At 37.7% G+C, this 15,693-nt stretch overlaps 1 protein-coding gene across 1 annotated transcript in view; it reads left to right on the top strand.

The window, feature by feature from the left end:
• MIS18BP1 (MIS18 binding protein 1) overlaps positions 1–12,310 on the top strand; it is a 58,913-nt gene extending 46,603 nt beyond the window's left edge. Inside the window, 4 exon segments of the mRNA XM_014457595.2 lie at positions 1,077–1,222; positions 8,111–8,198; positions 11,802–11,853; positions 12,031–12,310. Of these exon segments, the coding sequence (XP_014313081.1) occupies positions 1,077–1,222; positions 8,111–8,198; positions 11,802–11,853; positions 12,031–12,128 (384 nt within the window). The 3' untranslated portion in view covers positions 12,129–12,310.
• The last annotated feature ends 3,383 nt before the right edge of the window (positions 12,311–15,693 follow it).

Below are 15,693 nucleotides of genomic sequence, written 5' to 3'. Positions count from 1 at the left end.
CCCTATCCGCCCTGCTCCTGTGCATGAGAGACCTTTTCCCAATCGTCCCTGCTCTGAGCCTGATCAGGGGCTGCACTTAGGGAGTGGGCCTGCCCTCTGCCACCCGGGAGCAGGCCTAAGCCAGCAGGTTGTAATCTCCCGAAGGGGTCCCAGACTGCGAGAGGGCACAGGCCCGGGCTGGGGGACCCCCCCGCCCCCCGAGTGCACAAATTTTTGTGCACCGGGCCTCTAGTGCTTTAATAATTTAGTAACATCATTATCTGGGCCCCCTTTTATCTGTACAGGTTATAAAGGTAGGCATTTTAAGGGAGCCATCTGAGGTTCTTACTGTGTTCTCTGCACAACAATGTGGTCCTTCGGGGTTGTACCCATTATATTATTCCACCGTCATTTCAGGTTCTATATATGTTTTGGCCAAAATGTAATAGTCTCAACAATTTAAAACTAAAGGTAATAAAATACAAATAGAAAGCAGTAAAGTAGTTAATTTTCTGTGGCATAAGTCCACTTTCTGTATGGTTTTAATATAAAGGTAGGTAAAATCTTAAGGATTGAATTATTTATTGGATATATAACTGTATACACAAAAGGTTTAATACTACTTGGTACTATTCAGTAAATGAATCACAGTTTTATTTTGTTCTGTCTACACAGAGGTCAGCAAACTATGGCCCATGGGCCAAATCTAACAGACCACCTTTTTTTGTTAACAAAATTTTATTGGAGCACAGACAGGAACATTGTTTACATGTTGGCTGTGACTGCCTCAAGCTACAACCAGCATAATCGTGTAGTTGTGACAGAGACTGTATGGACCACAAAGTGAAAATACTTATCTGACTCTACAGAACACATTTGCTGACCCCTGGTCTATACAACTTTTAGAAACAGGTATCATTGTCTTCATTTTACACAACCAAGTTTTTTAGAGGACAAGGCTCTCTTCTTTGTCTACTAATATTTTTCATTATCTCAGGAAATTATAAGGCAGAAAAAACAAAGCCCTCCAAAAACATTTTGTGATGAAGAATTTTATTATTAGGGGTGCCTGCTGATAATGAATATTTGTATTCTAGTTGCCAAATTTCCAGTACAGTCAAGAAGAGGATATTCTTCCAAATATGGACAGAAATCCAACAACTCCATCCTCAGTTATCTTTCCACTGGCAAAAACTCCTCAGTGTCAGCATGTCAGTCCTGGAATGCTAGCCTCTATAAACAGGTACATATTTATACATAAGATACTGTAATTCTGTGCATCAATATTTAACATTTCATGAGTTGAAGAGAATAAATGTCAGTAATGAGAAAAGTCATTATATATTAAAAATCAAGAATAGTTCCTAGAAGTCAAGGATGGAGAGTTTCAGCAAGCAAGTGTGTTATTCTGTAATGTTGGGACACAGCTCACACTTTACATCAGAATAAATTCCCACTGGATCAAAGTTTTACATGTGAAAAATTAAACTATAAAATATACCTAAAATAACCTTGGAGAATTATTTTATAGTCTTAGATTAGTGAAGGTCTTTTCTCACTATGATGGAAGACCCAGAAGCCACTAACAAAAAGAATGTAGTCCAGTATATTAAAAAAAGTTTCATTTGGTACCTATCAAACATAAACAATCAAAGGACTAAAAAGAAATAACAGTTGTTGGAGAGGATGTAGAGAAAAAGGAACCCTCATACACTGCTGGTGGGAATGTAAATTATACAACCATTATGGAAAACAGGATGGAGTTTCCTCAAAAAAATTAAGAATAGAGCTATATGACCCAGCAATCTCTCTTCATGGTATCTACTCAAAAAATGAAAATTTGTAAATATACAGGTACCCCTATATTCATTGTATTATTCACAATGGCCAAGACATGGAAACAACCTAAGTGTCCTTTGATGGATGATTGGATAAAGAAGATGTGTTACATATATACAATGAACTCAGTCATAAGAAAAGATGAAATATTGCCATTTGTGTCAACATGGATGGATCTTTTGTGTGTGTATGTGTGTGTATATTGATTTTTAGAGAGGAAGGGAGAGGAAGAGAAAGAAAAACATTGATGTGAAACCAGAACATTGACCAGCTGCCTCCTGTGCACCCCCCACCAGGGATCCAGTCTGCAGTTTGGGCATGTGCCCTGACTGGGAATGGAACCAGTATATGGGATGACACCCAACAAACTGAGCCACACTGGCCAAGGCTCCCTGGATAGATCTTGAGTATCATGCTCATTGAAATAAGTTGGACGGAAAAGGCCAAGAGTCATGATTTCACTCATCTGTAGTATATATAATAGAAAGCAACAAATGAATGAACAAAACAAAAGCTCATGAACACATGGTAGTTACTAGAGTGGGTAGAGGGGTCAAATAGATGGTTGCAGGAGGAGACTAAATTTTGGGTGGTGCGCACACAATGCAATATACAGATGATGTATTATAATGACCATTTGAAACCTATATAATCTTATTAACCAATATCATCCCAATAAATTTAATTTACAAAAACCACAAATGACAATTTGAGAAAGGAATATGTGGAACTCATCACAGGAAAAAGGCTAATTTCCCTGATACAGCACTCCTACAAATTTGGAAAGTCATTCTCATGAATTACTAGCAAAAAGGTAAATTAGTCAATCTCTACAGGCAGCAGTTTGTCTATATATATCAAAGTTATAAATGCACATGCTCTTTAACTTAGCAATCCTACTTTTAGAACTGTGAATGTTCAGCTTATTCCTTGAAATATTATTTATAATGGCAAAATACTGAAAACAACTCAAATGTCCATAAATAGGGACTAATCAAGTAACTTCTGGTACATTATATAGCTATAGAAATTAATGAGGAATTTCTTTATGTACTACTATGGTAAAATGTCCACAATATAGTAGGTGAAAAAGTTATATACATTGAATTATGTGTTGCCATTTATGTATATAGGTATGATATACATGAGAGTGTATACTTGTACATAATTGCTTTAATTAAATATCTGTGAAAGGATACATAGACTGAAAACACTGATGATCCCTTGGGAGAGAAACTAAGATATCTTGGGAGACTTTGAATCTTGAACTATACAAATATAGGAACTATCCTATATAATAAAACCCTAATGTGCAAATCGACCGAACAGCAGAACAACAGGTCACTATGATGCGCACTGACCACCAGGGGGCAGATGTTCAATGCAGGAGCTGCCCCCTGATGGTCAGTGCACTCACACAGGGGGAGCACCGTTCAGCCAGAAACCAGGCTCATGGCTGGTGAGCGCAGTGGTGGTGGCGGGAGCCTCTCCTGCCTCCACAACTGCCCTAAGGAACCTTCAGGGGATATCCAATTGCTGGCTGAGGCCCACATTAGGGGAGCGAGAGGCACAGGCCTGGCCCCCCCCCCCCCCCCCCCCGCACAAATGTTGTGCACCGGGCCTCTAGTTTGAAATATAAATAATATCAAGAAAAATAGGGATGGCCAACAGTAAAATGTTACACAGAAAAGATGGAAAGTGATAGGTCTAAAAATAGGCTATCCCATATGCTGATCTAGTAAGAACCATCTCCATGGAGAGTGAGGGGCAGGAGCCAAATGACAATGATTCAAAATACTGTATTCAGTTTTCTCAATGAAGCCTGATGGAACTTTAATTTGCATTTATTTTACAAAAACAATTTTCCCTATCCATCCACAAATTATTTTTTGTTTACTTGTGATTTAGTATTTAGTGTAGGTGAAAGTATATTGAGAGGATCATTTTGGACAGTTTTTGTTAACCACTTTGGCCAAATGAAAGGCATTAAAATACTAATTCCTTTTGGCCCTTTAATTAGTGAGTTCTGCCCTGGCTGTTGGACTGTCAGTCCATGAACGGAAAAGTGGCGGGCTCAATTCCCAGTCAGAGCACATACCCAGGTCATGAGTTCAATCCCAGTCAGTACAGTCACGTAGGAAAGGCAACCAATTGATGTTTCTTTCTCCCTCTCCTTTCCTCTCTCTCTGAAATAAATTTAAAAAAGAAACAACACATACCCCCAATAATATAATTACTGAGTTCTACAAAAATAAAAAATTAGGGCAAGTAGACATAGACATTTGTATGAGCAAAGATGTATATCACAAAGCATAATACTGAAAATTTGGAATTAGAATTCAATATCCAATAGTAAGAAAAGTTAAGAAATTAGGAATTGTCCATATAATAGAATAATATGTAACAAAAGTCATGCTTCAAGAATTTTTAATGACAGAATAATGTTCAGTGAATAAAAGGTTTTAAAAGCTAGGAATCAAAACTACATATTATGATCTCAATTTACATAACACATTCATAAGAGAAAGGAAATTACTTGACCAAAATATCACCAGCTATTATCTCTAAATTATAGAATTATACTGGTGTGGGTTTGTTTTCAATCACTTTTACAATTAAAGAAAAAGGACAATTTTTCTTATAGAGCACATGATGGACTCATGTAATGAATATATTTCCTAAAACTTTTTTTCATATTTTACTTTTTAAATATATTTTTATTGATATCAGAGAGGAAGGGAGGAAGGATAGAAAGATAGAAACTTCAGTGATGAGAGAGAATCATTGATGGGCTGCCTCCTGCACGCCCCACACTGGGGTTTAAGCTCGCAACCCAGGTATGTGCTATGACCAGGAATGGGATCATGACCTCCTGGTTCATAGGTCGATGCTCAACCACTACACCAAGCTGGCTGGGCTTTCTTCATAATTTAAAACATGAGTTTCCTAGGCCTTCTTCACTATTTCTTAAATTGAACCAGCTCTAGTTGACCCCCCCCTTTTTTTTTTTTAACAGTTTTAAATTATGAAATAGTTTTTATCATTTCAGAAGTGATTCCTTTGTACAGGACAACAGACTCATGAGATAGTGATCCTGAACTGACTAGGCTTATTCACTTGCTACACAACAATATTTGTGGTACACATTACATTTTTTTTCAATCTTTTATTTTTAATTAATTACATTTATTGGGGTGACATTGGTTAATAAGATTCTATAGGTTTCAAGTGTACATATCTATAATACACCACCTGTATATTGCATTGTGTGCCCACCATTCAAAGTCAAATCATCTTCCATCACCATATATTTAGTCCCCTTTACCCTTTACTTACCCTCCCCCAACCCTCTTCCCTCAGGATCCACCATACTGTTATCTGTGTCTATAAGTTTCAGTTTTATATTCACATGAGTGAAATCATGTTGTTCGTAGCTTTTTCTGACTTATTTTGCTTAGCATGATATTCTCAACATCGGTGTTGTTGTAAATAGCAGAATTGCATCTTTTCTTATGGCTGAGTAGTTTTCCATAGTATGTGCCACATCTTTATCCAGTCGTCTGTAGGAGGATGCTTTGGTTGTTTCCATGTCTTGGCCATCATGAATAATGCTGCAATGAACATAGGAGTGCATATGTCTTTGCAAATAAATGTCCTGATATTTCAGGTAGATACCCAGGAGAGGGATTGCTGTGTCATATGGTAACTCAATTATTTTTTGAGGGTCCTCAATACTGTTTTACATAGTGATTATACCAGTCCACATTCCCTCCAGCAATGAAGGAAGGTTCCTTTTTCTCCACAACCTCTCCAACACTTATTACCTATTTTATTGATAATAGCCATTCTAATAGGTTGAGGTGATATCTCGTAGTTTTGAGTTGCATTTTCCTAGTAGCTAGTGAGGTTGGACATCTTTATATTAACTCCTTGTCAGAGCTATTTGCAGATATTATTGCCCATTTGCTTGGATGCCTTTTTGTTTTGTTATTGGTTCCTTTTGCTATGCAGAAGCTTTTTAGCTTGACATAGCCCCATCATTTGTTTTATTTCCCTTGCTTTTGGGATCAAGTTCATAAAATGTTCTCTATAACCAAGTTTAGTAGCTGTTTTTGTCTATATAGTATATTGTTTCAGATCTTATATTTAGGTCTTTGATTCATTTTGAATTAATTTTGTACATGGGGACAAGCAGTAGACTAGTTTCATTCTTTTGAATGGCTTTCCAATTTTTCCAGCACCATTTATTGAAGAGGCTTTTCTCCATTGTGTGTTTTCAGCTCTTTATAAAAAAGTTTTTGCCCATATATATGTGGTTCTATTTCTGGGCTCTCAGTTCTGTTCCATTGGTCTGTGTGTCTGTTTTTCTTCCAATACCATGCTGTTTTCATTATCGTTGAGTCAGGTAGTGTGACACCTCTGGCTTTTTTCGTTTTTCTCAGGATTTCTCTGGCTATTAGGGGTCTTTTGTATGGTTCCATACATATCTGATTATTTTTTTTGTTCTATTTCTTTAAAAAATGTCAGTGGTTAGAGTATGGGCTCATGCACTGAAGGATTGCAGGTTTAACCCTTTGAGTGCCAACCAATATCCTAGGAACTATGCTAAAATTGCCAAGGCACTTTTTGCTGATTTTACAGCAGTTTAGGAAAAAAAATTATGAATAAATTATGAATCGCAAGTAAATGAAGTTACATATTCAAAAACTTAAGGAAACCTTTACTACATTGACATATTTAGCAATATTATCATCACTAATAAAAGCAGACTTAGAACTGGATGCCATTTCGAAGCTTTGACAGCGCTCCTGGCACTGACAGGAGCGCGATCGTGCGAAAGACAGGAGCGCGATCGTGCTCTCGGGCACTCTAGGGGTTAATACCTGACCCAGATCACGGCACCTGTGGGAGGCAACAAATGGATGTCTCGCTTTCACATCAATGTTTCCCGCCCTCCACCTCCACCCTCCACCTCCACTGTCTCTAAAAAAATATTCTTGGGTGCGGATTGATCAAAAAAAGAAAAAGGGTCATTGGGATTTTTATGGTGATTGCATTAAACCTGTATATTGCTTTGGGTAATATGCAGGAGTGCTTGTGGTACACATTATATCTTAATACAGTCACACATTTACAAATTTCTACATGTCACACCTTTAAGGTTGCTCCCAAATAGTCACAAAGGAACAGATAATCATAGAGGATATCTTGGAGCCAAGAAAAAGAATTGGTGCTCAGCTGGTATTTACTGTGGGGGGAAAAAAAAGACTAGAAATTGTAGGGGAAAATGAGAACAACCATTCTGTTTGGCTTTAATTTTCATCTGTAAATTATGAATCAAGTCTATATGTTAGGAAAGAGGGTTAAGAGATAAGGTATCTCAGAGGGGAGGGGGAGGGGAAACAGGAACAGTTTAACCAAAGAATTCATATTCATATATGCATAACCAATGGATACAGACAATAGTGTGGTAAAGGCATGGGAGGGGCAGGGGCTGGGAGGAGGGGGATGTAGAGGAGGGTGGGGGGACATTTGTAATACTGTCAACAATAAGATAGCATTTAAATTAATAAGAATTATAAAAGAAAATTAAAAATAGATAGGGGAAAGCCCTGACGTGTCACAGATTCCATTCCCTGCTCAAGGGCACATACCTGGGTTGCAGGTTGGATCCCCAGTCCTGGTTGGGGCTCATGCAAGAGACAACCAATCAATGTGTGTGTGTCTCATTATTTCTCTCTCCCCCTCCCCCTCTCTCCCCCTTTAATGGGAAAAATATCCTCCCATGAGAATTAACAAAAAAAGAGATAAGGTAAAAAGAAATGAAAAAAACTTCATAGATGTACACTGAATTGAAGACTCAACACAGTTTGATGCTATAAATTAATTAAGGGTTTTCATCACCTTAAAGTTATCAACTTCAAGATTCAATCTGGATTAGGGAAGGAAGTGACCAGGAGAAAGGAGTGAAAGCTATAACAAAAGGGAATTCAGGGATAAGAAGTCACAGTGAGTTTTGAAAAAGCAGCAGCAGCAAGATAGAGCCTGGAAAGAGCACAAATGGGACAATGAACATGCAAATCCATAATTTCCAGAATATTCTTATCTGGTATTTCCATTTCCTTTAAATCTTCGAAGCTTTTTGTCCATCTTCCTGGGTACACCATGTCTTTAAAAATGTTAGTGAAAACGCACTTTTTAGAAATTGAAACACTAATTTTGTCAATTGTTCAATCTATGGATAAAATTATGGTAGTTAATGTTGACTTGCAATTATTTTGTATTCAAACAGGAATGACTGTGATAAATATGTTTTTCACATGCAAAAAAAGCATAAAAATAAAGGTGGTGTTGTCTGGGGCAATATCAAGAAGAAAACAGTAAGTATTTTTATTCTTCACACCAGATTTAGTCAACGTGTATTTATGGAACAACTATAATACATGGCAAACTGCGGGAGTTACAAGTTATGTAACCGGCCTTACCCTCAAGTTACTTACAGCCTAATTAATATAAGTAAATGGTAATATGAGGTTGTGAGTGAGGTAAGTACCTAAGTGCTGTTAATTACAGATGGCAGGTGATTGACTATAGTATTTGAGGAAAGTGAAAATGGTAAAAATGTTCATTCAAAGAGTCAGATAGGGTGGGAAAAGCACTTACAGGTCAGGGAAGGACATTTCAGGCAAGACACAAAAGCATATCTGTTCAATGACTGGGGAATCATTCAGACTGAGTTATGACTATTATAGAATAAGAAACTTCATCAGATCCCATGCAGCTTCTAAATGTTTTTGAAATTCAGCTAATATACATATGTAGATCAATATTAAAATTATAGAAAAATTTTAACTCAGCCTTGCTTTAATAATGATCTATATCCCTTTGATAAAAAAATTGAGAGAATCCTTTATCCTCTTGAATTAATTTTAAAATTTTGTTTGATTTTACTTTGGACAACTTATATTATTCTAGAAAAGCTAATTCACCTCAGATTTCTTCAAAGTAAATAACTAATCTTAGAGAATGATAGTTTATGGTGGTAGTAGAATGGGAAATGACTGCCTTATTCCCTGAAGGTATATTCCTTCTGACCAAGTTATGGACACCTCTTCCTCCCTCACCCATGTTGAAATATTTATATTGTATACTTGCCTGGAGTAAAATTCCTCTCAGAGAGTCTGTAAACTAAACATTGGGATTAATTACATCCAATCTTTGTGGGCTTCACTTGTCCACAGGAAATGATACCTCTGGGAGCTTGGTTGAAAATTAGCCTGGAGACTAAATTCTTCAAAAGAAATCTCTTTAGGCAGCCTCCCTCTTGGTGTTTTCAGATTCCCCTTTTCGTCTCACATTCCTTATGAAAATGAAATTTTGGTTTGTTGTAAAGGACCAGGAATCACCTTAACATAGTGAGAAGACTTGTCTTCTAGTGTCTGTTTTGCCAGTAAGAAGTTGGGTTGCCTCAAACTTTAATATGCATGGCAGTCACCTAGGGATCTTGTTAAATCTGATGTAGTAGGTTTGAGATTATGCATTTCCAGCAACCTCCAGGTGATGCCCCTGCTGCTGATCTATGGACCATACTGAGTAGTAGCAAGACCCTAGTCCACTGTTCTCTGCAAAACCCCCTCCCTCCTGCCCCCCAACCCTCCCCGGCCTTCCCGCTGCAGTTTGACAATCTGTGTGAGGCAGCTCTGCCTCTGTATCTATTATTGTTCAAAAGTTTATAATGGTCTCTATTATCCATGAATGAGTGAGATCATGTGGTATTTTTCCTTCATTGACTGGCTTATTTCACTTAGCATAATGCTCTCCAGTTCCATCCATGCCGTTGCAAATGGTAAGAGTACCTTCTTTCTTACAGCAGCATTAGTGTCTGTTTTGCCAGTAAGAAGTTGGGTTGCCTCAAACTTTAATATGCATGGCAGTCACCTAGGGATCTTGTTAAATCTGATGTAGTAGGTTTGAGATTCTGCATTTCCAGCAACCTCCAGGTGATGCCCCTGCTGCTGATCCATGGACCATACTGAGTAGTAGCAAGACCCTAGTCCACTGTTCTCTGCAAAATGAGAAACAGTTCATATGGATATATGTATAAGGACCCTTCCTATTAAAAACTTATTTCTCTGTATTTCTGACATAATTTTAAATACTTTTGTTTTTCTTAATGGACTATAATTTGAGCTTCAAAATTGTATCTTTGTGATTTAGCCCCATTTTTTCATAGATTAATATTTTGTAGCCAATGTGTGAGGATAGAAAGAGCAAAGGATTTATGTAGTGTTAAAAATTCAGATGTCAAGGTTTGACTCCCTATACCAGCTTTGTGGTGAAGCAAGCCACTTGAGCTTTCTAATTTCATTTTTTTCATGTATGGTATGAACTGGGGGTCATAATGATACTGGTTTCTCTCACCAAATGATTTTGGAGCTAAAAAATGTAATAATGTTTTGACTCATTTCACAGGGAAAAAAATTATTTACATCACAATCTATGAATATGAGTTTGTATCTCAAGTTTTAAAAATACTTCCCTTCGCCTAGTGGGTATACTGTCATATTTCCTTTTCTATTATGTTTCTTTTCATTTTTTAAAGATAACCATTACGCCCTAACCGGTTTGGCTCAGTGGATAGAGCGTCAGCCTGCGGACTCAAGGGTCCCAGGTTCGATTCCGGTCAAGGGCATGTACCTTGGTTGCAGGCACATCCCCAGTAGGGGTTGTGCAAGAGGCAGCTGATCGATGTTTCTTTCTCATCGATGTTTCTAACTATCCCTCTCCCTTCCTCTCTGTAAAAAATCAATAAAATATATTTAAAAAAAAAAAAAAAGATAACCATTATATAAAGATATAATCTTTATAATCATTTTATAAAGATTTTATCTTTATAATCACAAAGATATAATTTTGAAGCTCAAATTATAATCCATTAAGAAAAACAAAAGTATTTAAAATTATGTCAGAAATACAGAGAAATAAGTTTTTAATAAGCTATGGCCAATAGTTTTTGGGTTTTTTTTGTTGTTGTTTTTACAAACCCTTGTGTTGAGGGCTGACTTTCAATAGATCGCAGTGAGGGACCTGCTCTGCTACGTACGAAACCCCGACCCAGAAGCAGGTCGTCTACGAATGGTTTAGAGCCAGGTTCCCCATGAACGTGCGTTGCGTGAAGGGCGTGGGAGCGGCCCCCTTTCCAGCCGCACCCTGTTTCCCACCAATAGTTTTAAAAGCACTAATTATGTAAGCATGCATTATAGAGTTAAAGCTTATAATATAAACTGCCATTGTAGGAAAGATTTTAAAGTACAGAGAATTTTAAAATGTTGCTAGTATAATGTCATGGCATAAGTACTTAGGAGATTTGGCAACTTTCAGAGGCCCATAGACTATTTATTAATTGCTGTTGCATAAGTTTGTAATGTGGGAAACGATATTGAATAAGTCATAGTTCTTGCCCCAAATAAATTCATCTTAAAAGAGAATTAGACATTTCATGGATAATTATAATATGACTAGAGGCCCAGTGCACGAAATTCGTGCACTTGGTGAGGGGGGGAAGGTCCCCTCAGCTTGGTCTGCGCCCTTTCACAGTCCAGGAACCCCACAATTAATCGCCCCAAAGACTCACTCCGCAATGGATCACTCCCGCTGAGGGAGGCCCCACCCACCCGTTATAGGCCCGAGGCCTGGGCCTCCCTCTGTGGGTGATCATGGGGTGATGGTGGGGCCCCTGACTAATGGTATTGCACCTGCCTTGGCTGGCCTGGCGCCAGTGGGTGTCATAGCATGGTCTTCTGGACCACATTTGACACCCATACCCTTTGGCCCTTAGGTCAATTTGCATATTATGCTTTTATTATTATAGACTAGGTGTTGTTATAAGTACTCTGGGGATAAAGCAGGCTTAATTTTGTCTAGATTTGAGGCAGGCTTCACAGAAGGTACCATTTTTCTATTAATGTAAACTCTTTTTGTAGGTGGAAAGTGATTTTTCAACTCCATCAAGAAGAAAAACCCCACTTAACAAAGGTAATACACATTTCTTTCTTCAGTAGCTCGGTTCTATTATAGAACAGTCTCTTTATTAACATGGTACTAAAATTAACTGTTGTCAAATGGGCAGACCTACCATTTGATATCTTATAGTTATTTTTATTGAAATTACTTTTAGAAATGTATTCATCATTTTTATTAAATTCTTCTTAGGAGAAAGCTCTACTATTGGAAAACTTTTCACTAATGCTATGGAGTCTTTGGATGAAGAAGAGAAAGATTATTATTTTTCAAGTTCTGATTCTGCATAGTAAAAGTGAGAAAATATTTCCAGTATTTTTATCAAGAAGCAGACAGTTATTCGTACCTTCATTTGGAGTACCTATATTTTCTTTATAAGTAGCTTCTTTTGAAATTGTGGGCTCCTTGTCAAAGGTTCTATTGTTTGTATTCAAAGTTAAAGATCCTTCTATATAATATTCCTCATTGCTGCAGTCTAAATGGTCTCTCATAAGCATCTAAGTCTGTTTAAGAAAATCATGATCCAAACTGAATTTTTAAAATCTTTCAAAAAAATGTTGCTACCCTTAAAGGATAGATTGTACTGGTAGCTACTGAATTCATGAACACTTGAAATTAGCGTTTTTAACCACTTGGTATGTAAGCCAAAGTTGATATGATGTTTAAATTACTTGTTGTTGAAACTTTGTTATGCTTTCTTTTCTCCCAATTGTTTTTCTTAAAACTTATGATTGGCATACCTATGAACCTATGTAAATTTTAATTTATTGCTTTTTCCGTATTTTATTAGATAGTGTCAGAGAACAGATTTTGTTGCAGTTCTTAAGCCTTATTTACATATTCAGGCACAGCATATGTAAATATTAAAAAGTATTAGAGAGACTGGAATAGACATTCAAATAATAGGTCTACCATTATAAGGAGTTATTATGTTGTAGTAAACATTGTTTTCAAAAAAAACTCTTTAGCTTATTCTGCCATTATGTTTTAAAATTTGACATAGAATATTCCCCTCTGGTTACAGTACATGTTCACCTACCCGTCTCTCCAATTAGGTTGTTCAAATAAAATTAGTTTGCTTTTATAATAATATTTGTGTTTTGGTTGTTTTTTAACCCAGAATTCTTAAAAAGATACATTTTCTTGTGTCTTAAAAATTTAGTCAATAATAATCATTTATATAATATAGGATTTATAGACACACAAGATTTAAAAAGAATAGTGCAGTTAGATAGATCATTCTCCTTTAAACTTCCTTGCTTGTTTCTACCACAAAGATTTGACAGATAGATGTAGGATGGAACAAATGAAGGTTATTTTAGAGTAGCTCTAAAAAATAGAGTTTTAGCCCTGACCGGTTTGGCTCAGTGGATAGAGCGTCGGCCTGCGGACTCAAGGGTCCCAGGTTTGATTCCAGTCAAGGGCATGTACCTTGGTTGCGGGCACATATCCAGTAGGGAGTGTGCAGGAGGCAGCTGATGGATGTTTCTCTCTCATCGATGTTTCTAACTCTCTATCCCTCTCCCTTCCTCTCTGTAAAAAATCAATAAAATATATTTAAAAAATGAAAAATAATAAATAGTAATAAAAAAATAAAAAATAGAGTTGTAGAATTTAAGTTGCCAATATTTAATATAATGCCATGCTGCTTGATGTTAACAGAAGGTGTTTTAGGAGTTAGAAGCTGCTTAAATTGCTTAATGGGAAACAAAAAGATAATTTTGAAATAGCACAGACTGACATAAACCAAAGTGTGACCACCACCACCACCACCACCACCTTCACTGTGTCCTATCAGAACAACTGTGTCCTTCCCAGTCTATTCTATTGTAGCCCACCTGCCAAGTTCCGAGTTAGTCCCATTTCTTTTCATCAGGCCATAAAAGCTAGTAGGGTTTAAGGTAACCTCCAAATAAGACTTAAAAGTGGAAAAGAAAGACTTTAAGGACTCAAAAGAAAAATAAGATGGACGGATAATAGGGTTGAGAGTTAAGTGCTATGTGCTATCAATGAGAGCTATTGCAGCTTACCTATGAATAGAGCTCTCTATACAGCAAGCATCCTATAGAGTAGGTCCTCGGGTTACATCAGAGATCGGTTCCTATGCCTAGACATAACGCGATTTTCACCATAAGTCGGAACCCACCTACATAAGCACCTACGTCACTCACATGGAGCACATACACAGCAGTAAGGAAGTGAAACAGTAAAAAAAATTTAAAAGATAACAATTCCTGATCTTTACTTGTGGTAAATAAATAATAAACATAAAGCACATACGTACATATGTCGAAATGACGGAACTTTTTTTTTTTAATAAATAAATGGGAGATGGCGACGTAACCACGAAACGAGGTAAGTCAAGTCGAACGTAACCTGAGGACTGTCTGTATAATAAAAGCCTAATATGCTAAGTGTCTGGTTATCCATTCAATCAAAGCATAATATGCTAATGATATGCTAAGGCCACTCAACCGCTTGCTATGACGTGCACTGACCACCAGGGGGGCAGGCAGTCGATCAGTCGACCAATTGCTATGACGTGCTCTGTCCACCAGGGGGCAGACGCTCAATGCAGGAGCTGCTCCCTGGTGGTCAGTGCACTCCCACAGGGGGACACTGCTCAGCCAGAAGTCAGGCTCACAGCTGGCGAGCGCGCAGTGGTGGTGGGAGCCTCTCCCACCTCCACAGCAGCACTAAGGAGTGGGCCTAAGCCATCAGTCGAATACCCCCCAAGGGCTCCTGGACTGCGAGAGGGCACAGGCCAGGCTGAAGTGAGGGAACCACCTCCCTCCCAAAGTACACGTATTTCATGCACCAGGCCTCTAGTAAACAAAATCATCTAGTTCTGGCCCTCCCACCATGTTAATTTATGAAATATTTTGCCTGCCAGGTGGACATAGAATATGGGTACATTAGTGTCTGTGGGAGGTGCTGCCAGGTGTGGTCAGCCTAGGTCAGTGATGGCGAACCTATGACGCATGTCAGAGGTGACATGCGAACTCATTTTTTTGGTTGATTTTTCTTTGTTAAATGGCATTTAAATATGTAAAATACATATCAAAAATATAAGTCTTTGTTTTACTATGGTTGCAAATATCAAAAAATTTCTATATGTGACACGGCACCAGAGTTAAGTTAGGGTTTTTCAAAATGCTGACACGCCGAGCTCAAAAGGTTCGCCATCACTGGCCTAGGTCAATGTTAGGTTGTTGAAGAACTGCACGATTCCTGACCCACAAGGTGTCCCAATCACCTGCACTGGTGACACTGCATCGGAAGCAGAAAAGCAAAACAAACTGAAACCAGAAAGAGACCCCCTTCCCTCCTTCTACTGACAAAACTTAATTGTGCTCACTATAGGGAGAAATGCGCAAAAAGCCCAGTCCATTATAGCAAAGCGAGATATTGAAGGGTAAATTGAACCTGAGAGATAACAGACTGATAACTGCTATCAGTCAATAACTTAGAGCTTCTGTTCTCACTGGCTTTTAACAATTATGAACAACAGAAATATGACATCAGTTTGCTTTTAGAAGAACTGAGAACTTACAGTATCCCAAAGGAGCTAAATTCACAATTATGTAAGTTTTAGCAGAAGAGAACTTAAGAGTATATAGTTTCTGTGATCTGGTTCTAGATTTCTATGACACTTGTTTGTGGGCATCACTTTTATCATCTGATAAGAAAGCAATTTGAATTAGATAAGCTCCAAAGTTCCTGCCAAGTCTAAGGTAAGAAAAGCAATCTTGTATGAGGGACCAAAAACCCAACAATATAACAAGAAAGAGGCAACCATAGAATAAAAGGCTGTAAATAGGGGGAAATGTCCACAATTAAAGGCTGATTTAGCAC

The sequence above is a fragment of the Myotis lucifugus genome, unplaced genomic scaffold, assembly GCF_000147115.1.
Source record: "Myotis lucifugus unplaced genomic scaffold, Myoluc2.0 scaffold_81, whole genome shotgun sequence".
Classification (NCBI taxonomy): Eukaryota; Metazoa; Chordata; class Mammalia; order Chiroptera; family Vespertilionidae; genus Myotis; species Myotis lucifugus.
The sequence above is the reverse complement of the archived record's forward strand: the minus strand, read 5'-3'. Positions and strand labels throughout refer to the sequence as shown.